We start from the raw sequence: 26,374 nt of genomic DNA on the forward strand, positions 1-26,374 counted from the left end.
GCTAACATGACAAGGATGTGAATAAATGCCCTTCAATCTGGCATCAGGGAAGGTGAGCATGTGGCCAGTGGCTCTAAGAGGTGAGGTTGAAGACCGTACTATCCCCGTCCCATAGGACAGTAGCCTAGAATAAATACGCAGAGTAATTCCTCCATGTCTCCGAAGAGGTTGAATGCCTTGGGGTTCTCCTCAAAGTATCAGTGAATGAGGTACATAGCCAGGTATGCAGCTTTGTAGAGAAGCAGTTTATTAAAACAAAAGACCATAAAATACAAAGGACCACTGTGCAGAAAGTAAAGCATAAACCAACTATCTCATGATCAATGAAGGAAAGCAACTCTTTTTCCTCCATTCCATATCAGGAAAGTGGAACATCTGTTATTGATTTCTGCCATCTTCACACTTATGGAGAAAGGAAAGGAATTCAAGAGAGCACTCTTATGGCAGGCGCTCACGGCTAGATACGAATTTTGGAAGTCCAGAAGGCAGAGTGTTATGGACTAAATTGTGTCCCTCCCCACCCAAATTCATATGTTGAATCCCTAATCCCCAGTGTGACTGACTGTTTTCGCATACAGGACATTTAAAGTTGTAATTAAGGTTAAAACGAGTTCTTTAGGGTGTTGCCCTAATCCAGTATCACTGGTGTCCTTTTAACGAGAGACAGCAGGAAAGTGTGTGTACAAAGAATAAGCTATGTGACACCACAGAGGGAAGGCAGCCATCTGCAGGCCAAGGAGAGAGGCCTTAGTAGAAACCAAACCTGCCAACACCTCATTCTAGGACTTCCAGTTTCCTGAACTGTGAGAAGATAAATATTCTATTGCTTAAGGCACCCAGTCTGGTGTTTTCTTATGTCAGCCCTAGCAAATTAATATAGATTTTGGTACTGTGATTGGGATGCTTTGTAACCTAAAATGTGGAAGTGGCTTGGAACTGGGTACTCGGTAGAAAGAAGCTACAAGAGTTCTGAGGCACATGTTAGGAAAAGCCTGGATGACCTTTAAAACACTGTTGGTAGGAATGTAGATGTTAAAAGGTTCTGGGCTGGGTGTGGTGGCTCACACTTTGAGAGGGCAAAGCAGGAGGATCATTTGAGGCCAGGTGTATGAGACCAGCCTAAGCAACACAGCAAAAACCCGTATCTACAAAATGTGTGGTTTTTTTTTTTTTTTTAATTTTAAGGTGATTGTGGTGAGGTCTCAGACAGAAATGAGGAATGGGTAATGGGAAACTGGAATCCTTGCAAAGGACTTGCCCAAATTGCGTTCTAGTGTTTTGTGGAGTATAGAAATTGTGAGTGAGGCAGTGCAGAATATTCAGGTGATATTTCTACACAAAGTGATGCAAGTGGAGTCTGTTTTCTCTTTGCTGCTTATAGTAAAATATTAGAGGAGAAAGATAAATTGAAGGAACTGTTAAGCAAAAAAGAACCAGTACTTAAAGATTTGGAAAATTCTCAGCCTGTCCGCATTGCAAAAAATGAGAAAGTATGTTCTTGAAAGAACACTAGGGTGTGGCTGGACAACCATGTGATAAAGAGATTAGTATAGGTCTGAATGGAACCAATTAACCATCTCACCAGAAATGCTGCCAGCTTGAACTGAATAGAGAAAGAGACAGGACAAAAATGAAGGCAGGCTGTTAGACTTCTGGGATTCTACAGGAAGGTACAATAGAGCTATCCAGTTGCAAACGTACGTTAATCAAGAAAAGGGAAGAATGTGATTCTCAAAGGTTCTAATGGGCCCAGAGAGTACAGGTCTAGAGGGCAAGTGTGTCTCCTCCTCAATTTCAGTGGGCCAGGAGCCGCTGCCAAGGGCCAAGGGAGCGACACTGCAGCTCCCGTGAGCCTAAAAAGCAGGGCTGCCAATCCAGTTGGCCCAGAAGGCAGAGCACTGAGCCAAAGGGGATTATTCTCGAGACTTAAAATCTAATGGAAGTTGCCTTGCCAGGTTTGAGACTTGCTTGGGATCCATCATGCTTCATTTCTTTCTCATGTCTCTCCTTTGGAATGGGGAAGTCCAGCCTCTGCTTGTCCCACCATTGTAGAATATTGTGGAAGCAGATAATCTGTCTGGTTTCACAGGATCACACCTGGAGAATTTTGCCTAAGGATGAATTGTACCTAAAGTCTCATTCACACTTGATTTAGATGATATTTAAATGAGATTTTGGATTTAGAGTTGAAATTGAAATGGGTAGAGAATTTTGGGACTGTTGGGATCATGTGAATGTATTTTGAATGTCTGAGGGACCTGAACTTTGGTAGTGGAGTGTTATAGACTAAATTGGGTTTCCCAAAAATTCATATGTTGAAGTCCCAACCGTGTAGTGTGACTGTATCTAGAGATAGGGCCTTTAAGAAGGTTATTAAGGTTAAATGAGGCCATGTGGCTGTGGCTCTATCCAAAATGACTGGTGTCCCTAGAAGAGGAGGAAGCCACACCAGGAAAGCATACACACAGAAAAAAGCCCACGTGAGGACGTGGCCAGAAAGCAGCCATCCGCAAGCCAAACAGAGAGGCTTTAGCAGCAGCCAAACCTACCAATACGTTCATCTGGGACTTCCAGCCTCCATATGAAAATATATTTCCATTGTCAAAATCACCCAGCCTGGGGTACTTTGTTATGGAACCCCTAGCAAGCCAAGACAAATTGTGAATATAGAAAGTAAACCAAAAATCAACTATCTCATGATCGATGAAAGAAAGCAACATTTTTTTTTCCCATTCCATTTCAGGAAACTGAAGCATTTACTAGTGATTTCTGCCAGCTTCACACTCACGGGGAAAGGAAAGGTCAGAAGACCTCTTTGGGTAGGAGCTGATGACCAGACTTGGTCCTCCTGTGTCTATGCAAGTGAGACTTCTGGCTAAAGCCACGCCCACACTCCCTGCAGACATAGGGCTTCTCCCCAGAATGGGTCCGCTGATGTCGGATGAGGGCAGACTTAAAGCCAAAGCCGCGCCCACATTCATCGCAAATGCAGGGCTTCTCTCCTGAGTGTGTCCTTTGGTCAGAGATAAGGTGTGACTTCTGGCCAAGTCCTTGTCCACACACCCTGTCTACATAAAGCTCCTCCTCTGAGTGTGTCCTCTGGTGTCGGGTGAGGAGCGACTTAAAGCCAAATGCACGCCCACACTTGGGGCACAGATAAGGCTTCTCCCCTGTGTGTGTCCTCTGGTGTCTGATGAGGGTGACCTTCTGACCAAAGCCACGCCCACAATCAGGGCACAGGTAGGGCTTCTCCCCTGTGTGTGTCCTCTGGTGTCCAATGAGGGTGACCTTCTGGCTAAAACCCCGCCCACACTGGGGGCACAGGTAAGGCTTCTCCCCTGTGTGTGTCCTCTGGTGCCTGATGAGAGTGACCTTCTGGCGAAAGCTGTGCCCACACTCAGCACAGACATAAGGCTTCTCTCCTGAGTGTGTGACCTGGTGACTAAGGAGGAGTGACTGCTGCCTGAAGCCACGCCCACACTCAAGGCACAGGAAGGGCCTCTCCCCTGTGTGTGAGCTCTGGTGCTGGAGGAGTGATGCCTTCTGGCAAAAGCCTCTCCCACACTGAGGACACACGAAGGGCTTCTCCTCCAAGTGCGTCCTCTGGTGTAGAATGAGGGCTATCTTCTGGCGAAAGCCTCGCCCACACTCCTGACATACAAAGGGCCTCTCCCCAGAGTGAATCCTCTTGTGATTAGTGAGAGAGGATGTATACCTGAAGTGTCGCCCACATTCCCTGCACACATACGGCTTCTCCCCCGAGTGCTTCCTCTGGTGTATGGAGAGGGAGGCCTTCTGGCTAAACCGACGCCCACACTCAGGACACAGGTATGGCTTCTCCCCGGTGTGTGTCCTCTGGTGCTTGATAAGGTCTGATCTCTGGCAAAAGCCTCTCCCGCATTCAGGGCACACATGATGCTTCTGGTGGCTGAACAGGCTTGACTTTTTGCTAAGTCCCAGTCTATAGTTTCCATGTATGACTGCTCCAGATTCTGAAGTGTCTACTCCCTTCAACATTGTGTCTGACCCCCGAAGACTCATCCTTTGGGCCAGGCGAAGGTCTGTTCCTCCTTCTCTGTTCCCTTCTACCCATTCTACTGGGTCACCTTGATGTGGGCTGAAGAATGTCCTAGAAATTCTGCTTGGCCTCTTTCTTAATGAGCTGTCGGGGCCTTCTGTCTCTCCACTTTCTCCTTTTTCACTAGAGCATCTTGGAGCTTCTAGTTGGAAGTCACTTCCTGCAGATGAGCTTGGGAAGATCTGTGTGGGATGGCCACTTAGCGCATATTGTCTGAGGAGCTGCGAGCTAGAAAAGGCCACCAGGTGGAGAAAACTTGGCTGGAATTCTGTTCTAGGCTCTGCTAGAGAGAAAGTCTTGGTCAGAATCACCACAGGTGACCATGGATTGTAATACCTGCCCAGCAGTTTTCTTCAGATGTTCACAACAAAGACCTACCTTCCAACCCACAAGGGCACATTACATGCTCTATTGCAGCACAGAAAACCCACACTACAAACTAGTCCTATCAGCCAAACTAAAAGGTTCAAAAAAGCATCACAGGCAGCTTCAGCTCTATAAATTGCTGCAAGTAGAGTTACACATTTATCTTCCTTTCTTGGGCGCCGCTCCCTTGCTTTTGCTCCAGCTCAAGCCTATTAAACCTTGCCTGAGAAACATTTGTTTGGCCTGCTGTTTATGCAAGAGCCAAGAACTTGGTGTCTGAGCTGCAGTAAGAAACAGACTGATTATGATCTTGAAGGTGCTATAAATAAGATCTTAGCATCTGAAGGGGAGCCATGCTTTGGGCTTCCTTGACTGTGGTGACTCAAGTAAGGGGCACCCACGAATCAGATAAGCTGTAGCAAGAGATCCTGGTTCCCGTGTGGAATAGGCTTTAGGCCAGGAAGCTTCCATATCAGCCTGATGTGAGTTGTCTCCTGAACTGTATGGACACCCTTAAGTCCTCTTGAAGAAGAGGAATCCCTGATGCTGCCCTCCTGGCAAATGAAGGTGCTGTCCTCTAGCCTCTGGGAAGACTGCAGCCAAGTATATTCCCCGAATAGCATTGCACAACACTACGTACACCGTTTTGCTCAATAATCCAGGATTTTAAAAAAATCTGGTGAATTAAGGAGAAGCTCAGCGTTTGAAGTTAATAATAGATGACTTCTTATTAGCATAAAGATGTTTCAGGGATTATACATATTTCAGCTTAAGCATATTCTTATCCATGCACAAAAACTGTTAAAACTATACAAATTGACTTTTTCAAAAAATTTTGTTTCTAGGTTTAAATAGGCTGCCAATTGGAGATAATACTAATTCCCATGATGGTATAAATTAAAGGCTCTGGAAATTGGCAGTGCTTTCAGCTTCCATAAGTTGATACCGTAACTCCTAGGTAATTATGGACTAAGTTCTTTTTTTTTTTTGAGACAGAGTCTCGCTCTGTTGCCCAGGCTGGAGTGCAGTGGCGCGATCTTGGCTGACTGCAACCTCTAGTTCAAGCAATTCTCCTGTCTCAGCCTCCTGAGCAGCTGGGATTACAGGCGTGCACCACCAATGCCCCGCTAAGTTTTGTATTTTTAGTAGAGATCGGGTTTCACCATGTTGGCCAGGCTGGTCTTGAACTCCTGACCTTAGGTGAGAGACGGGGTTTCACCATGTTGGCCAGGCTGGTCTCGAACTCCTGACCTTAGGTGATCCACCTGCCTCAGCCTCCCAAAGTGCTGGGGTTATAGGCATGAGCCACTGCGCTCGGCAGGACTAAGTTCTTATGAGTCATTATGGGACAACCCTCAATAGAGAAGTCTGCTTTCATCATCTCTGAAATTGTTTGCTGTAGTGAATAAGCAAAGTATTCGGTAAGAGAAAAATAAGGCATTTTCTTATTCATGGCTAGTTTATCTTTTTTAATCTTGTTTAAAGACTCCTGCTTTTTAACTCAGATTAGAAATTGAGTCTCCTTGAACAAAATTTTTTTTTTTTTTTTTTTAAAGGAGTCTCGCACTGTCGCCTAGGCTGGAGTGCAGTGGCACTATCTCAGCCCACTGCAACCTCCACCTCCTGGGTTCAAGCAATTCTCCCACCTCAGCCTCCTGAGTAGCTGGGATTACAGGCGCACCTACCACGCCTGGCTAATTTTTTGTATTTTTAGTAGTGACAGGGTCTCACCATGTTGGCCAGGCTGGTCTCAAACTCCTGACCTCAAGTGATTTGCCTGCCTTGGCCTCCCAAAGTGCTGGGATTACAGGTGTGAGCCACCGCGCCCAGCCCATGGAACAAATTTTTAAGAGCATTGATCAGAAATGCACCTGGCAAGTAGCAACCCATAGCAAGAAACTGAATCAGGGTTTCAAGTGCCCTATCAGAACAGAAGTGAACAATTTAATGGAATTAAACTACTTAACAGAAGACCCTTGGTTCAAGGCAGACGATTATAAATACAATACTGATTTATATGTTATTCTATTTGTTAACTATTTTTAATCACAAAATACGTATTTCTTATTTTTGACCATACTATTCCTAAGAAAAACTCTTTGTATCATTGATTAGAGTCAGTAAGATCATATCTGCAAGAGGGAACTTCAGCAGCTTTAGGGATTGCCATTCACATTCCATCTGGAATACAGAGAAGGTCCTTCATATTAAAATATTCCAGTGGAAAAAGATGTGAGTTTTGCAAGATTACAGCATACAAAATCACCATACACAAATCCATTTTATTTCTAAATACCATCAATAAACAACTGAAAATTGACACTTAAAAATAGCATCAAAATATGAAATACTTAGGGGCAAATCTGACAAGAGATATGTAAGGCCTGTATACCAGAAATGACAAAACAATGCCGACAAAAATGAAAGAAGTCTTATGTAAATGGAGAGCTATACTGTGTTCATGTACTGTAAGACACAGTATTATTTATGTGTAAGTTCTCCACAAATTGATACAGATTCAACTCGATCCCAATCAAAATCTCAGCAGGCATTTTTGTTAAAAACTGACAAGCTGATTCTAAAATTCATATGAAAAAACAAAGAATAACGAAAGGAACTTGCAAAAAAAAAGCAAAGATGGAGGATTTTTAATTTAATTTTATTTTATTTTGAGATAGAGTCTCACTGTTGCCTGGGCTGGAGTGCAATAGTGTGATCTTGGCTCACTGCAACCTCCGCCTCCCGAGTTCACGCGATTCTCCTGCCTCAGCCTCCCGAATAGCTGTGATTACAGGTGCGCACCACCACACTTGGCTAGTTTTTTTTGTATTTTTCGTAGAGATGGGGTTTCACTATGTTGGCCAGACTAGTCTCGAACTCCTGACCTTGTGATCCGCCTGCCTCAGCTTCCCAAAGAAGATGGAGGATTTACAGTGAGTTCAAGACCTAATAAAGCTACAGTAATCAAAACTGTGGTATTGGCATAGAGACACTAACAGAGGAGTAGAAAAAATATAGAGTCCAGGTATAGACCTATCACATACGGTCAACTGATCTTCCACAAAGATACATAGGAAATTCAGTTAAAAAAGGGTAGCGTTTTCAATAAATGGTGCTGGAAAAATTGGATATTTGTATGCCCTTCCTCCCCTAAAAAAGTACATAAATTCAGATCTTTTATCAAGTATATTTACTCAAAATAGGCTTATAGACCTAAATGTAATTAAAAATTGTAAAATTACTAAAAGAAAAAAATGAGAATCTTTTTGACCTTACTTTAGACTAAAATTTCTTAAATACACTACCAAAACTGCAATTCATAAGAGAAAAGATTGAAAACCGGACTTCATCCAAATTAAAAATTTCTCTTTGAAAGGCACTATTAAGATTATAGAAAGTAAACCACAGAAAAAATGTTTGTAAATCATATATCTGATAATGGACTTCTACAGAGAATATGTGAAGAACTCTCAAACTCAGTAATATAAAAATAAGAAACCACATTTTTAAATTGGCAAAAGATGTGAAAACATACTTCACTAAAGAAGATATAAGATAGCAAATAAGCGCATGAAGATACTCAACATCATCAGTCATTAAGAAAATGTTAAAACCACAGTAAGATGCCACTCACTACACAGCTATAAGAATGTCTGAAATTAATAACCAAGCCAAGTTTTGACAAATATGGAACACCTGGAGCTCTCATACACTGCTGTGGGAATGTGAAATGGTGCAGCCACTTTGGAAAGCAGTTTGTGAGTTTCTTCAAAAGTTGAATATATATTGTATCCATCATCATACAACCCAGCCATTCCAGTCCCAGGTATTTACTCAACATAAATGAAAGCATTATATTCACACAAAAACTTGCATGCTTAAAACAGCTTTATTTATATTTGTCAAAAATGAAAACCCAAATACCTTTTAATAGGTCAGTATTAAAATGTGACCTAGACATATAAAGGAATACTCAGCAATAACAATTAATAAACTATTGATACACACATTATAGATAAAATTCAAAATACTTATGCTGAGTGAAGAATCCAATTGTATCCTGTATAATCCAGTTATACAAATTCTAGAAAATGCAGACAAATCTCTAATTATAGAAAGCTGATCAGTGGTTGCCCAGGTACAGGGGAGGACAGGAAGGAGTGGGAGGTAGGATTACAGTAAGGCGAAAGAAAATTTTCAAGGATGACAGACATGCTTGTTACTTTAGCTGTGGCAGTGGTTTCATGCATGTATACATATGCCAAAACTAACCAAATTTCACACCTATATAAGTGTAGATTATACCTTAAAAACATATCTTATACCTTAATTGCTGTATCTTAAGCACATTTTAATCATTATTTTACTTTATTTTTTTTTTGAGACAGAGTCTCACTCTGTAGCTCAGGCTGGAGTACAGTGGTGTGATCTCAGTTCATTGCAACCTTCGCCTCCCAGGTTCAAGCGATTCTCACTCCTCAGCCATCCGAGTAGCTGGTATTTCAGGCATGTACCACCAGGCTCGGCTAATTTGTGTATTTTTAGTAGAGACGGGATTTCGCCATGTTGGCCAGGCTGGTCTCAAACTCCTGGCCTCAAGTGATCCACCCACCTCAGCCTCCCAAAGTCCGGCATTACAGGCGTGAGCCACTGTGCCCACCCCATTTTTATATAATGAAATGCTTTTAAAAAGACAAAAGCACTCAGTTGCTACATAGTGTAATACCAGCTATATAGTTATATTTAAAAGCAAAAAATAAAACAAAAATAAAATGCCAGGAAACCATGAAAATAAACAAGTAAGAAGATAAAGCAGGCAAAAATTTATTTCTATCTCCCAGCATTCATATAAAATTAATTCCAATTAAAGACCTAAATGTTTCCATAATTTATATGGGATTTCTACAAATCAATAACAAAAAGAATAGACCCATTGAAAAGTAGGCAAACACCTTGAATGGTCAAATCACAGATGGGGAAACAGGAAGGGCCAAGCAACATATGAAAAGATGTTCATGCTCACTAGTAAGCAACTTAAAAACCCCTCTGAGATTTCACTTCCAGCTGAATAGATGGATAAAACATGAGGTCTCACAATCCCAAATGTTGGTGAGGATGTACAACAAGAATTCTCATAGACTCCTGCTGGGAGCATAAGCTGCCATGCCCACTTCAGAACACAAGTTGGCATAACTTATATAAGTTGAGGCTATGCATGTCTGTGAACCAGCTACTACACACCTAAGTATATATCTTTTTTTTTTTTCTTTGTGAGATGGAGTCTCGCTCTGTCACCTCTAGGCTGGAGTGCAGTGGCGCAATCTCCGTTCACTGCAACGTCCACCTCCCGGATTCAAGCAATTCTCCTGCCTCAGCCTCCCAAGTAGCTAAGATTATAGGCATGTGCCACCACACCCAGCTAATTTTTCTATTTTTAGTAGAGACGGGGTTTCACCATGTTGGCCAGAATGGTCTCGAATTCCTGACCTCGTGACCCACCTGCCTCGGCCTCCCAGAGTGCTGGGATTACAGGTGTGAGCCACTGCACCTGGCCGGTATATATCTTAAGAGAAACTCTTGGACGTGTTCCCAAGGAGGCATACAAGAATACAGAGCAAGATTATTTCATAGCCAAAAAGTTGGAAACAACTTAATAACATTATGTGCAGAGAAGTTTACAGACATGCAAAACAACACCCTATATGAGTGAAGAACCCATCAGATGGAATAAAAGGATAAAGACAGTCATGGAATGCTAACTCAGAAAACAGGCGGAGGAATGGGACACAATCAGGAAAAGTATGGGGCTATTACCTGGTTTTATAACATGCTATCTCTTAGGGTATAGGGCTGCCCCAACCCTACTCATTGTACAGTTTTTCACACCTTGCTGTAATCTTAAATAATCTATGATAAAAGAAACAAAGTTATGAGAATTTACAGGATAGAAATGACGCACAAAAAAGCTACCAGGTTAAGAATAGAAACTGGCTGGGCGTGGTGGCTCACGCCTGTAATCCCAACACTTTGGGAGGCCAAGGCAGATGGATTGCCTGAGCTCAGGAATTCAAGACCAGCCTGACCAATACGGTGAAACCCCATCTCTACTAAAAATACAAAAAAATTTAGCTGTGCATGATGGCTGGCACCTGTAGTCCCAGCTACTCAGGAGGGTGAGGCAGGAGAAATCATTTGAACACAGGAGGCAGAGGTTGCAGTTAGCCGAGATCATGCCATTGCACTCCAGCCTGGGTGACAGAACGAGACTCTGTCTCAAAAAAAACAAACAAACAAAACAAAAAAACAAAACCAGGGGCAGGGACTTAGTCTCAAAGGACAGGTACTGTTTTGAAGATCATGCCAACCACATGAGCCCAAGAATGGAGAAATCCTGAATGTGCTCGAGAAAGGAAGCCAAGTGAGGATTGAGGCTCCCTGATGGAGGAAGGAGATGGAATGCCAGGGGTGCCCTGTCCTGGGGGGAGGCACACAGTGTGGAAGGCAGGCAGTGCCATGCAGCCTTTACCAGTGGCCTAGGAGGCCTGAAGAAGAACTTCCTCCTAGCACCTCAAAGATAGACCCTCCTTCCTTACCTGCTGAGCTCCTCACTGCCCTGCACCCTCGCTTGCCCAGGGCTTCCCACTCACCTGGACAAAGGTCCAGAAGATGTTCGTTCTCCTCTCTCCAAGGTTCGTCGCCTTGCTCCAGCTGTTCGATGAGTTTTGGTTTGGAAAATGCAATTCCTACTCACAGGAAAAGAAAAACCAAGGTGATCTTGAGTTAGTGGCTTAAGAGGCTATCTCAGAACTCAGAGCCAACCCAGGAATGCAATAAACCCAGAAGGTGGTAGGGAGGGGCAGGGGTGGAGTAAACTATGTCTGAATGCTAAGAAAGGATGCATACAGGGAGGGGATCCTAGACCTAAAGGCAATATGTTGATTCTACCCTGTGCTTGAGTCAATAAAAATATTCCTCCTTTTGAAGGAAGATAACCTTAGAGGAGGAGCCCAGCCAGGGTAAACAGGCCTGAAAAATGCAGTGTCAGACACACCACACGCTCACAGCATGTGCACGCGCACACACACACACACACACACACACACACACAAAACTGCACTATGAAAGCCAGGCATTCTCTGGGGGAATAGGGGAAAAAACTGTTTTTCTGAGTCAGAAGCATGGCAGCTTGCTATGTAAGAGCTTAAAATACCCACAAGCAGAATCTGAAACCTTAAACAGGCCAGCCTTACCCAGGGAGACCAGATGGCTGTAGTTCTCCAGCATCACCTCCCTGTACAGGGTCCTCTGAGCAGAACTCAATAGCTTCCACTCCTTCTGGGTGAAGGCCACAGCCACATCCCAGAAGGCCATCAATGCCTGTAACACAAACACATCCCTGCTCACTCAACAGCCAGCCATGCCCACTAATCAACTTAAGCCACTAACTATAGTCAAGGCAGAAAGAAGCAGTCCTAGAGCACCCAAGTGAGATTTACGGATCCTGCTTTTAACCTGAAACCTGGTTCCATATATTCAAGACTATTAATCCCCTCCATACATTGATGCTGGTTCTATTTCTGGACTCTCTGTTGTACTGATCAAACACACAAGTTTGATTATCGCAGCTACATAGCAGGACTGGAAATCAGGTAAACCAATTCCTCTCACTTTATTCTTCATGTTAAAAGTTGATTTAGCTATTCTAAAATAGCCTGTGCCTGTGCCTTTCTATGCAAATTTTAGAATAATCTTGTCTATATCTCTAAAAGCCTTTGCTGAAATTTTGACAGGATTCCCATTAAACCTGTATATCAATTTGGTGAGAACTTACATCTTTACTATATTGGATCTTCAAATCCATAAACACAGTATGTCTCTCCATTTGTTTAGACAGTCTATGATTTCTTTCATCAACATTTTGTGATTTTCTGCAAACAGACCCTACACATTTTGTTAGATTTACACCTGAGAATTTCTTCAGCTTTCTTCTTTTTTTAAGTAATTTTAATGGTACTGTATTTTAACTTCAGTAACCATATGTTCATGCTATGACATATGATACAATTGTTTGTCTGTTTTATCTTCTATACGGCAACCTGACTAAACTTTACTTAGCTTTAAAAGCTTTTTTTCCCTTCATTCCTTGAGATTTTCTACATAGACAATCATGTCCTCTGCAAATAGGAACAGTTTCATTTCTTTGTTAATGATCTGTATGTCTTTTATTTCCTTTTCTTGCCTTATTGCTGTGGTTAGAACTTCCAGCGCTATGTTGAATGAGAGTGGTAAGAACAGATATAACCTTGGTTTGTTCCCAATGGTGGAAGGAATGCATTTAATCTTTCACCATTAAGAATACTGTTCTGGCCAGATGCAGTAGCTCACATCTGTAATCCCAGCACTTTGAGAGGACAAGGCGGGTGGATCATGAGGTCAGGAGTTCAAGACCAGCCTGGCCAAGATGGTAAAACACCATCTCTACCAAAAATACAAAAATTAGCTGGGCGTGGTGGCAAGCATCTGTAGTCCCAGCTACTTGGGAAGCTGAGGCAGAGAATTGCTTGAAGCTGGGAGGTGGAGGTTGCAGTGAGCCGAGATTACACCACTACACTCCAGCCTGGGCAACAGAGCAAAAAACTCCATCTCAAAAAAAAAAAAAAAAAAAAAAAAGAATACTGTTCCATAGACCAGAATCAGAGTAGATGTTTAAAAATTTTTTTAATTAAAAATAAATTAAATAAAAAATACTGTTCCACAAACAGGATAACTACTACCAGAAAAAAGAAAAACATATTTTTGTGGGGTATGGAGAAATTGGAAACTTGCACATTGCCGATGGGAATGTAAAACAATACAGTTTCTATGAAAAACAGTTTGGCAGTTCCTCAAAAAATTAAACATATAATTAGCATCTGATCCAACAATTCCACTCCTAGGAATATACCCCCAAAAATTGAAAGTAGGGACTCAAACAGATACTTGTACACCAATGTTCATAGCAGTACTGTTCACAACAGCTGGAAACAACTTGAATGTTTATCAACTGAATAAATAAAGAAAATGTGAATGAATAAAAATGAATGAATAAAGAAAATGTGGTATACACATACAATGGAGTATTTTTCAGCCTTAAAAAGGAGGGACCTTTTCTGATGGATGTTTTTAAGAGATAAGCCTTGAAAATATGCCAAGTGACATAAGCCAGTCACAAAAGGACAAATATATGATTCCACTTATGTAAGGTACCTAGAATAGGCAAATTCATACAGACAAAGTAAAACAGAGGTTACCAGGGGCTGGGGGGAGTGGGGATGGGGAGTTATTGTTTAATGGATACACAATTTCTATTTGGGATAATGAAAAAATTCTGGAAAGTGGTGATGGTTGTATAACAATGTGAATGTACTTAATGCCACTGAATTGTAAAAATATATAGTCAATTTTGTGTTATGTATTACCAAAATTTTAAAAAGAATGTTAGCTGCAGATTTTTAGAAGATTCTCCTCTGTTCCTATTGTACTGAGAGTTTGTTTTGTTTACAAATGGTTGTTGAATTCTGCTAAAGTCTTATTGCATTAACTGATAAAATCATGATTTTTCTTCTTTAGCCTATCGATATGACCAACATTACATGACTTAAATTAGAAAAAATATTTTTAACTAAAGAAATTTTTGCTTTATGTTGGTTTATGGCCCAGGATATGTCTATCTTCATCTGTGTTTCTAAAGGCACATGAAAAGAATATGCATTCTGTTCTTATTGGTTGGAATGTCTGCCATTTAAGTTTTATTTCTGTTTGTTCTCTGGGCTTTTTGCCTCTTTGTTTTCTTTACAAATTTCTCATGGGTTACTCAAACTTTTTTATAATTCTGTCTTGATTTGCCTACAGTGTTTCTTAGTGTATTTCACTGTATAGCTTTTTTTTTTGAGACAGAGTCTCATTCTGTCGCCCAGGCTGGACTGCAATGGCACGATCTCAGCTCACTGCATTCTCTGCCTCCCAAATGCAAGTGATCCTCCTGCCTCAGCGTCTTGAGTAGCCAGGATTGCAGGCTCCTGCCACCAAGCCCAGCTAATTTTTGTATTTTTAGTAGAGACGGGGTTTCGTCATGTTGGCCAGGCTGGTCTTGAACTCCTGACCACAGGTGATCCACCTGCCTCGGCCTCCCAAAGTGCTGAGATTACAGGCGTGAGCCACCATGGCCGGCCATTGTATAGCTTTTTAAGTGGTTGCTCTAGGTGCTACATTACATATATATAGCTTATCATAATTTGCTGGTGTCGTTTTACCAGCTTGCTTTTTTGTTGTTTTTATGAGGCAGGATCTCACTCTGACACCTAGGCTGATGTGCAGCAACATGATCATGGTTCACTATAGCCTCAATCTCCCAGTCTACAGCAATCCTCCCGCCTCAGCCTCCCAAGTTGCTGGGACCACAGGTGTGCATCACCACACCTGGCTAATTTTTTTTATTTTTTTAACAGATGGTGTCTTACTATGTTGCCCAGGCTGGTTTCAAATTCCTGAGCTCCAGCAATCCTCCTGCCTCAGCCTCACAAAGTGCTGGCATTACAGGATAAGCCACCACACCTGGCCATTTTACCAGTTTGAATAATTGTATAGAACTTACCTCCCATTACATCCCCTTACTCTTTCTGTTTAAAAACATAATTTTCCTAAGCATTTCCTCTATATACATTCAAATCCACATCAGACCAGACGATAATCTTTGCTTCAGCCATCAACAAGTTTAGGAAATTCATGAAGAATAGCAATGCCTACATTTACCCTGTATGTCTTCCTTACCATGTTCTTCTTTTCTTCCTGATTGTTTCAGGGGACCCTGCTATAAAGAACTACCTGAGACTGGGTAATTTATGAAAAAAAGAGGTTCAAGTGACTCACAGTTCCACAGGCTGTACAGGAAGCATGGATGGGAGGCCTCAGGAAACTTACAATCATGATGGAAGGATGAAGGGGAAGCAAGCAAATCTTCACATTGTGGCAGGAGAAAAAGCGAGCAAGAGGGAAGTGCTACATACTTTTAAACTATCAGATCTTGTGAGAACTCACGATCACAAAAACAGCATGAGGGAAACCTGACTCTGCACCAGAGCCCCTGTCACAGCTGCCTCTGAGCCTGTTGCCGCCACCTCTGAGAAGATGGCTGTGCTACTCACATATGAGATCCTGGCAAATCTGCCAGGGATGTCTTCACCAATGGCTATGGATTTGGCTTAATAAAGCTTGATTTGAAAACAAAAGAGAAGAATGGATTGGAATTTACAAGCTCAGGCTCAGCCAACACTGAGAACACCAAAGTGACGGGCAGTCTGGAAACCAAGTACAGATGGACTGAATATGGCCTGACATTTACAGAGAAATAGAACACCGACAACACACCAGGCACTGAGGTTACTGTGGAAGATCAGCTTGCACGTGAACTGAAGCTGACCTTCAATTCATCCTTCTCACCTAACACTGGGGGAAAAAATGCTAAAATCAAGACAGGGTACAAGTAGGAGCACATTAACCTGGGCTGAGACATGGATTTTGACATTGCTGGGCCCTCAACCCAGGGTGCTCTGGTGCTGGGTTATGAGGGCTGGCTGGCTAGCTACCAGATGAATTTTGAGAATGCAAAGTCCCGAGTGACCTAGAGCAACAGTGTAGTTAGCTACAAGGTTGATGAATTCCAGCTTCACACTAAAGTGAATGATGGGACAGAGTTTGGCAGCTCCATTTACTAGAAGGTGAACAAGAAGTTGGAGACTGCTGTCAATCTTGCCTGGACAGCAGGAAACAGTAACACTAGCTTCGGAATAGCAGCCAAGTATTAGATCGACCCTGATGCCTACTTCTCGGCTAAAATGAACAACTCCAGCCTGAGAGGTTTAGGATACAATCAAACCCTAAAGCCAGGTATCAAACTGACACTGTCAGCTCTCCTGGATGGCAAGAACGTCAATGCTGGTGGCCACAAGCTTGGTTGAGGACTAGAATTTCAAGCATAAATGAACACTGTATTGTTTAATTTTAAACTATTTTTGGCCGGGCACGGTGGCTCATGCCTGTAATCCCAGCACTTTGGGAGGCTGAGGCAGGCGGATCACGAAGTCAGGAGATCGAGACCATCCTGGCTAACACAATGAAACCCTGTCTCTACTAAAAATACAAAAAATTAGCCAGGTGTGGTGGCGGGCGCCTGTAGTCCCAGCTAACCGGGGGCTGAGGCAGGAGAATCACTTGAACCTGGGAGGTGGAGGTTGCAGTGAGCAGAGATTGCACCACTGCACTCCAGCCTGGGTGACAGAGCGAGACTCCGTTTCAAAACAAACAAACAAACAATTTTGCAGTATAGCAACCTTCAGAATTTAGTGTATCTTTTAGTGTTGTATGTCTGGGATGAAAGTATTGCTAAATATCATGTTAGACCCCCAAGTTAAAGATGATTCAGCTTTAAGATGTTACCCTTTCAGGGGTACAGAAGAAACCCAATTCCAAAAAAGGTTCTTTCAGTGGTAGACTTGGAGGGAACACGGTGGCCCCTCTGAGATGCCAAGTTTCCTTTTTATCTAGAAATGGCTGTAAGTGGAAGCTGATAATATGTAGATACTTTGTAAATTCATATTGAGTAAATGAATGAAATTGTGATTTCCTGAGAATGGAACTTTGGTTTCCTAACCCTAATTGATGAGAGGCTCATTGCTTGATTGTGTGTACAAACTCACCTGAAAGGGACTTTTTTAGACAGAGCTTCATGACCTGTTCCCACCCCAGTTCATCCTCACCTCTTTTACGCCAAAAGGTCTGCAGGGTGGGTTCACTGTGTCTTTTCTGCCATTTTGGGGTGGAGAGGGTAGATGTGATGAAGCCAATAATTCAGGACTTACTCCTTTTTGTGTTGTGTTTCTTTGCCCTTGCACCAGAGTATGAAATAGCTTCCAGGAGCTCCAGCTGTAAGCTTGGAAGAGTCTGTATGATTGTAATCACATGATGACAACACTCAGAATCTAAACTGGACTTCTGTCATATTCTCACCACTCAATTTGTTTTTTAGCAGTTTAATGGGTACATTTAATGTCTTGCATTTTGTGTGGAATTAATTCCTCCCCTTCAAATGCTGTAGTTAAATCAGTTAAAAAAAACTTGAATAAAATATTGAAACCTCAAAAAGAAAAAAAAACAAAAACCATCAGATCTCGTGAGAACTTACTATCACAAAAATAACATGGGGGAAATCCACTGCCCTGATCCAATCACTTCCCACCAGGACCCTCCCCCAATATTGAGAATTAAAATTCAACCTGAGATTTGAGTGAGGACACAGAGCCAAACTGCATCAGACTCCAGTACCACTCCCAAGTATGATGATTCACTAGAAGGACTCATAAACCTCATCATATAGTTAATACACATGGCTATGATTATTATAGTGAAAGGATGCAAAACAAAATCAGTAAAGGGAAATGGTTTGAGAGACAAGTCTGGAGGAAACCAGACACAAAATTCCAAGAATTCTTTCTCAACAGTCACACGACTCTGTAATTCTTCAGTAATAATTTGCGATACGTTAAATGTTGTCTATCAGAGAAACCTATTAGAAACTCAGTGCCCGAAGTCTTAATGGGGCTAGTCAACAGACATCCTCTGCCTAGCACATACTAAAAGCCCAGATCTCATAAAGAAAGCAAGTGTCCAGCATAAACCATATTGTTTATGCACTTTAGGCACAGTAAGCTATACTTTTTTTTTTGAGATGGAGTTTCGCTCTTGTTGCCCAGGCTGGTGTGCAATGGTGTGATCTCGGCTCACTGCAACCTCCGCCTCCTGGGTTCAAGCGATTCTCCTACCTCAGCCTCCTGAGCAGCTGGGATTACAGGCATGCACCACCACATCCAGCTAATTTTTTTATTTTTTTGTATTTTTAGTAGAGACGACGTTCTCCATGTTGGTCAGGCTGGTCTCGAACGCCCGACCTCAGGTGACCCGCCCACTTCAGCCTCCCAAAGTGCTGGGATTACAGGCGTGAGCTACCGTGCCAGGCCAATTCTTATCAGTTCTGTGAGAAATCCATTGGCATTCTAATTGTTTTCCCCTATAAGTAACATAATTTTTATCTGGCTGCTTTTGGGATGATTTTTTCATCTTTAGTCTTCAGAAGTGTACTTATAATGTATTCTGACCTAGACTTATTGGGTTCATCATGTTTCAAATTTACTCAGTGAGCTTTTAAAATCTGTAGGTTTGTTACCTGCCAAATTTGGGACATTTTCGGCCATTATTTCTTGAAGTACTTTTTCAGCCCTTCCCTCCTTTGTTTCCCCTTCCAACCTCCAAAGACATAAATATTATATCTTTTGTTGTACTCCCACAATTCTTAAGGCTCTATTCATTTTTCTTTCCACTCCATTTTCTCTCTGTTCTATCTTCTAGTTCACTCATTTCTTTGTTACCGCTAATATACTGGTAAGTCTATCCCCTAGCTTTTTATTTCAGTTCTAAAATTTCCATATACTTATTCTTAAAACCTTTTATTTCCTTGCTGAGGCATTCTAATTCTTTCATTTATCTCAAGCGTGTTCTTTTGGCTGTGGATATCCAGTTGTCCAAGTATCATTTGTATACACTGCCCTTTTCTGATGGAAGGATCTCGACATCCACCCTTGTGAAAAAATCAATTGACCATATATGTGAGATTTTTTTTCAGGACTGTCAATTCTATTCCACTGATCTACATGTATCCATCCTTATGCCAGTATGACACTATTTTGATTATGATAGCTTTGCAGTAAGTATTAAACTCAGGCAGTGTGAGTCCTCCAACTTTGTATTCTTTTTCAAGATTGTTTTGGCTATTCAGGGTACCATGAGATTCCATATAAATTTCAGTATGAGTCTATTTCTGAAAAAAACACCATTGGAATTTTGATTGAACTAAATCTATAGATCATTTTGGGTAGTATTGCCATCTTAACAATATTAAATCTTCTAATTCATTCCAAGCATGGAAAGTCTTTCCATTTATTTAGGTCTTCTGTAATTTCTTTCAGCAATATTTTGCAGTTTTCTTTATCTTTTACTTCCTTGGTTAAATTTATCACTAAGTATTTTATTCTTTTTGATGCTGTTATAATTTTTTTAAATTTCCTGTTCAGATAGTTCATTGCAAATGTACAGAAATACAACAGATTTTTGTGTGTTTACTTTGTATCCTGCAACTTTGGTTAATTCATTAGCTCTAACAATTTTCTCTGTGGATGACTTAGTCCATTCCTGCTGTTATAAAAAAATTGCTGCCTGGTGCAAGCTAGTTTCTTCTAACTATTTTATTTTATTTTTATTTTTTGAGATGGAGTCTCACTCTGCTGCCCAGGTTGGAGTGCAGTGGCACGATCTCATCTCACTGCAACCTGAGCTTCCCAGGTTCAAGCGATTCTCCTGCCTCGGCCTCCTGAGTAGCTGGGATTACAGGCACGTGCCACCACGCCTGGCTAATTTTTGTATTTTTAGTAGAGATGGGGTTCCTCCATGTTGGCCAGGCTGGTCTTGAACTCCTTACCTCAAGTGATCCACCTGCCTTGGCCTCCCAAAGTGCTGGGGTTACAGGTATGAGCCACTGCGCCCGACCCTTGGGAGGATTTTTATTACTAATTCAATATACTTACTAGTTACAGTCCCTTTTTTTTTTTTTTTTTTTTGAGACAGAGTCTTGCTCTGTTGCCCAGGCTGGAGTGCAGTGGTGCAATCTCGGCTCACTGCAACCTCCATCTACCGGGTTCAAGCAATTCTCCTGCCTCAGCCTCCCAGGTAGATGGGATTACAGGTGCCTGCCACCATGCCCGGCTAATTTTTTTTCTATTTTTAGTAGAGATGGGGTTTCAGCCTATTGGTCAGGCTGGTCTCAAACTCCTGACCTCAGGTGATCCACGAGTCTCAGCCTTCCAAAGTGCTGGGATTACCGGTGTGAGCCACCGCACCCAGCCTCATATTACACTTTTTAAAATAAGTTTTCTATACTGATATTCTCTGTTGAAAATTGTTGACTTCATTTCCTTTAGTTCCACGTCCATGGTTTCCTTGGTTCTTTGTGCTTATTAAGAAAGTTGACTTAAAGTCTTTGTGCCTGGGCTTCCTCATGGACAGGTGGGAGGCAGGCAACAATGGTAGCCAGGCAGTCTGAAATGCTATAGTACTCTCTCACCACTAAGCAGCAGCTTATTTCTTCACCAAGTCTTCCAGTTTTGACAAGATGCCAGAATTTTACGAAAGTTGATTCTGACAGTTTTTGCCAGCTCATTAGTTGCTTTTGGGGAAGGACAGAAGCCTGGATTTCCCTACTATTTATTTATTTATTTATTTATTTATTTATTTATTTATTTATTTATTTAGAGATGGAGTCTTGCTTTGTCGCCCAGGCTGGAGTACAGTGGCGTGATCTCGGCTCATTGCAACCTCCGCCTCCCAGATTCAAGCAATTCTCCTGCCTCAACCTTCCGAGTAGCTGGGACTACAGGCGCATGCCACATGCCCAGCTAATTTTTGTATTTTTAGTAGAGATGGAGTTTCACCGTGTTAGCCAGGATGGTCTCGATCTCCTCACCTCATGATCCACCCGCCTCAGCCTCCCAAAGTGCTGGGATTACAGGCATGAGCCAACACACCCAGCCCCTACTCTGTAATTTTTTCTGATACATGTTTCGTTTTTGTTAAATTATATGATCTCATGTATATAAAATATCCAGAAGAGGTAAATCCATAGGACAAAAACACAGATCAGTGGTTGCCAGGGGCTGGGAGAGGGTCGAATGGGGAATAACTCCTAATGGGTATGAGGTTTCTTTTAGCAGTGATGAAAACATGATGGTGAAGGTCACTCAATTTTGTTAATATAATAAAATCTTCTGAATAGTACATTTTAAATGTTGGATTGTATGGTATGTGAATTATATCTCAACCAAAAAAATTTTTTAAAGTTTTAATTCCAATGAGGAGTGAACCCCTAAATAAACCAGGAATCTTACACAAATTGATGCTATGCTGTAGGTATCATTATTCCCAAACCAACAAAGTCTCCTGCACACAACAAACATTTTTAAAAATTTTAAGATTCAGTGAAGGGGTTATGAAAGGAAAATAAATCTTGGGGCGCCCAAATCACTAAGCTAAAGGGAAAAGTCAAGCTGGGAACTGCTTAGGGCCAACCTGCCTCCCATTCTATTCAAAGTCACCTCTCTGCTCACTGACATAGATGCATATCTGATTGCCTCCTTTGGAGAGGCTAATCAGAAACTCAAAAGAATGTTAACTGTCCCTCTCACCTATCTGTAACCTGGAACCCCTCTTGTTCAAGTCATCCCCCCCTTGCTTCAAGTTGTTCCGCCTTTCCAGACCGAACCAATCTACTGCTTACATACATTGATTGACATCACATGTCTCCCTAAAATGTATAAAACTAAGATGTAACCCAACTGCCTCGGGCACATGTTGTCAGGACTTCCTGAGGCTGCCATGGGCACATCCTGAGGACTAAGCTCTGATTTTTTTTATCTTGCCCAAATTCCTATCTAAGGGGTCTGGGAAGTCATGCCCTACAAACCATAAATTCTCATCAGATGGGTTTTATTTAACCCTATATATCGTGGCTTACTTTCCAATCTGACTCTGGCATAACATTATGAGACAAGGAAGAAAATCAAAATATTTAACCTCAAAATATATTTCCTTGCCATACCTTAAAATTGCTCTGCAAAGTCTCTTGTGGGAAAAATCCACATTCTATAGAGAATCCCCTTCCCCTTTGTTTTCCTTCCTTCCTTCCCAGATCCAGGAGATCATCAACTAAGAGCCAGGCACCCTTTTAGGTCCCATAAGAAACATTTTACAACCTGCTTTCTCTCTGAAGTCTGCTATCTGAGAGCTTCTTCTGCACAATAAAACTTGGTCTCCACAATCCTTTATCTTAACCTGAACTCTTCTTTCTATTGATTCCAGGTCTTCAGACAAACTCAACCAACTGTCAACCAGAAAATGTTTAAATTTACCTATAGCCTTGGAGCCCCTGCTTTGAGTTGTCCCGCCTTTCTGAACCAAACCAATGTATTTCTTAAGTGTATTTGATTGACGTCTCATGCCTCCCCAAAATATATAAAACTAAGCTGTACACTGACCACGTTGGGCACATGTTCTCACGACCTCCAGAGAGCTGTGTCATGGGCCATGGTCACTCATATTTGGCTCAGAATAAAACTCTAAAAATATTTTACAGAGTTAGACTCTTTTCGTTGACAATCCTCAACCTTGCAAAATAAACTTTCTAAATTAACTGAGACCTGTCTCAGGTTTTCTGGGTTCACAGGGTGCTAACTAGTTTCTTATTAGCTAACATATTGTGCTTACCAGCTCCCTTTCTATGTTACAACTATAATGCATGTTACAATTCTCCTCTCAGGCAAAAGCCCTTAGGAAAAATGCCTAAATGTCATGTTGCATATAGGTCAGGTTTTTCTACATAATTCAGATCTGATGCATAACAAAGTACCAGGAAATGCAATTTTAAAAATAATAAAATACACAATTTCAATGCTTCAAATAACATGCATCATAACAAACCAACCTCTTTCCCTTTATGCAACAAGTAGTTTTTGACTAAGAGACGCTATTCTAGATATGGAAGCTTTGTCTTAAAATGCTAAGCCTCTTAGATGCTTATATCTTTTCATCAATTTTTCACAGATGTTAGATATAGTGAACTCCAAGTTTCTCTTCAAAGAATCAGTATGTCAGTATGTTCAGCTCTCTTATTCTTTGATTCTCCATTTTAAAGTTTAACTTCCTGGTTCTCTTCGCCCCCTTGCCTCTAGTTTCAGTAAACAACTTTCCCGCCAGTTCTAATCAGTAGTTCACATCTGTTCCCCTTGTCACCTGCTTTGACCTGAGTCACCCCTGGTCACCTGCTCTGGCCTGAATCATCCTGAGTAACCGCCCTTCCGTGAAACTACCCACCCCACCACTCTGGCTGGTACCCCTGCTCTCTTTAAAATAGCCAACTGGAATTAGCTTAGACTGTGCGGTCCAACCCTAGCCAACAGGGGAATGACACAGCAGTGAGGCTACCTGCGTCAGGAATAAGAACCCCTTCCCCTCCCTTGCCCAGGTGTGCTCTCACCATTACTCCATTCGCGAGTTGCACAATTCTATAGAAGTAAAAATTGCCTTGCTGAGAAAATTTATGTTTGAGTGCTGATTCTTTGTAGCACTGAGGAACAAGCATTTTGTTTCTAACACAAAGAAATGGCTAAAACAAACAAACAAAAATGTATATTGAGAGAAGTTGGTCACAGACAGAATAAGGTTTAGGGCCTGCTAAAGATTCCACAGGAAGTGGAAGAGTAAGGACAGAAAACATAAGCCAATATTCCATGTTTTGCAAGAACGCTTCTCTGTTAACATACATAGTAAAGTGCAACATACGGAAGAAAAAAGTCTCCTGCTAACCTTGGAAAAAAATCCTGAACTGCCTGTGCTACATACACATTTTCTCTCAAAGATGTTACAGATTTCTCTCAAAGGTGTAACAAATAAGGGACTCACAGCTCTCAGTGACGTTCTCATAAGATCAAAACCATTTTTAATTTATTCAGAAATATGCAAATATCCACCATGAGCCCCAGAATATGATTACATACAAATCTCTCATTCTACACTTGACATATTTATATCACAAAGCAAAACTGAATTAGCAAAAATGACAATAAATATTTTGTGTAATTGATAAAATCAATACAAAAATGCCTTGCCTGGCAGCTATTTATGTTGTCAGTAAGTGTTAATTCCATTCAGCTACATCAAGTTCACATGCTATTTTCAGAGAAGTAGGCAATCTGGACCTTTAAGCATAATCTTCTAATTTTTAAGTACAGAAAACTCACTTTATAAAGTATGGGCCTGCAAAACTAAATCTATCCATGCACCACACAGAAATAGCAGGTTAGAGCCCTCACCTATACACAGAAAACTAACGTGGCTAAAGACCACTGGCTGTTGAAAGCTTCCCACACGGTGAGGGATAGCCTGCCAGTCACCTCATCTCTGAGAAGGGATAGGATTCCTGCCCCATTTTCTTTCCTTTTTTTAAAATTTGAGACGGAGTCTTGCTCAGTCACCCAGGCTGGAGTGCAATGGCGCAATCTCGGCTCACTGCAACCTCCGCCTCCCGGGCTCAAGCGATTCTCTTGCCTCAGCCTCCCCAGTATCTGGGATTACAGGCACGCGCCACTGTCCTGCGCCATTTTCACAGCAGTCTCTTCCCCTAACTCTTCAGCTTGCCAAACCCTTCAGGGGCAAATCAGACAATTTCTCTTTTGAGAGCCTTCTTATACTTTTTTTTTTTGAGACGGAGTCTCACTCTATTGCCCAGGCTGGAGTGCAGTGGAGCAATCTCGGCTTACCGCAACCTCAGCCTCCTGGGTTCAAGTGATTCTCCTGCCTCAGCCTCCCTAGTAGCTGGGATTACAGGCGCCCACCACCACGCCCAGCTAATTTTGTACTTTTAGTAGAGATGGGGTTTTACCATGTTGGCCAGGCTGCCCTCGAACTCCTGACCTCAGGTGATCCTCCCACCTCGGCCTCCCAAAGTACTGGGATTACAGGTGTGAGCCACTATACTTTTGTAGGCCTTCGGAGTCACTGGGCACATAAGCATGGATGTCCTGTATTTTTATTTTAACTGCCCAGGATGTGATGGTCACAGTTAACTACTTGGTAAATAACTGAGTCATAAATGTAGCAAATAAGACTGAAAGAAAGCTCCAGATAAGATGAGTCACGCCTACAAGATCAAGATAGGCTTTGCCTAACACCAAGAAGGCAGCCTTCGGGACAAGAAAAGATTATGAAACCTTCCTGCAATAGCTAGGAAGAAATTTCAGGACTTACCTCCTTCCTGGTTGTCAGGAGTCCTGGTGCCATATCCCTGCTCTCTGGAGTACTCTTCCTAGAGGAGAGTCAAGTTGCAGAGGCAAATCTGGGGAAAGAGATGAGAAGTGAGAGAGGTACTTGGGAAGAACACCCTTCACACTCTGTCCAGCCTCCCAATTCAGTAGGGAGTAGAGGAACAGGGAAGCAACAAAGACAGGTTGCAGAGGGCATCGGTGAAGCCCATTCTTAGCCAGTGTCTTATAAAAAAAGCCCACAGAGCTGGGCCAGCAACAGGCTTACATCCAAACTCTAGTTAGGGAATGAAGCCCACATCTTCCAGCAGCTGGGTGAGACTTTGTGTGGACTCCATTAAAAGAAAAAGGCCTCAGAGTGCCCTCAAGTGAGCATTCATGTTAAAAAATAAAATGCCTCATCATACTGAAAACAAAAGCATCCCATCCACATTTACCGTGAGGCCAAAGGACAGGTTCCAGGAAGTCCAAAGCAGAAGTTCCTGGTTTTGAGGGAGACATGAAGCAGGGTGGAGGCTATAACCTGAGTTTCCTTCTATGTGACCCTGGCTGCACCCTTCCCTCCACTCACATATCAAAAATTAGGTCCCAAAATTTGAAATGTGACTTGGAATTTAGGAACAGGCAGTCAGTAACTGACCTAGTTTTATAACAAGTCAATTTCATAAAGAGATTTTTAAGAAGGGAGAAGTAGGGGTGATTTTTTCTTAATGAAAATATTTCTTAAGAGATAAATCATACTTCAGATGACAAGTATAGGTCTTGACTGGATCCTGTCTTGCACAAATGAATGAGAAAAGCAGACTACAAGAGACAATTCAATATGTGATGAGAATTATTGTTAATGGTGTTAGGTTTTGAGAACAAAGCTCTGATTTTTCTAAATCTTGCCAAAATTCCTATCTAAGGGGCCTGGGGAGTCGTGCCCTACAAACCATAAATTCTCATCAGATGTGTTTTATTTAACCCTGTATAT

General features: G+C 41.9%; 1 protein-coding gene and 1 pseudogene across 6 annotated transcripts in view; one reads left to right on the top strand and one right to left on the bottom strand.

The window, feature by feature from the left end:
* Positions 1 to 224: 224 nt before the first annotated feature.
* ZNF169 (zinc finger protein 169) overlaps positions 225 to 26,374 on the bottom strand; it is a 40,640-nt gene continuing 14,490 nt past the window's right edge. For 5 of the 6 annotated variants that reach the window (XM_055117863.2, XM_055117866.2, XM_063594317.1 and 2 more), the window contains 4 exons: positions 25,385 to 25,472; positions 11,695 to 11,821; positions 11,092 to 11,187; positions 225 to 4,358 (listed from right to left, as the gene is read on the bottom strand). In XM_055117863.2, coding sequence (XP_054973838.1) covers positions 2,803 to 4,358; positions 11,092 to 11,187; positions 11,695 to 11,821; positions 25,385 to 25,417 — 1,812 coding nt within the window. In that variant the 5' untranslated portion in view covers positions 25,418 to 25,472 and the 3' untranslated portion in view covers positions 225 to 2,802. Of the gene's footprint in view, positions 4,359 to 11,091; positions 11,188 to 11,694; positions 11,822 to 17,340; positions 17,423 to 25,384; positions 25,473 to 26,374 lie in introns of all 6 variants that reach the window. The other variant, XM_055117867.2, reaches the window with a different exon arrangement.
* Positions 14,051 to 16,692, top strand: LOC117977788 (voltage-dependent anion-selective channel protein 1-like; annotated as a pseudogene).

The sequence above is a fragment of the Pan paniscus genome, chromosome 11 (genome assembly GCF_029289425.2).
Source record: "Pan paniscus chromosome 11, NHGRI_mPanPan1-v2.0_pri, whole genome shotgun sequence".
In the NCBI taxonomy this organism is placed as follows: domain Eukaryota; kingdom Metazoa; phylum Chordata; class Mammalia; order Primates; family Hominidae; genus Pan; species Pan paniscus.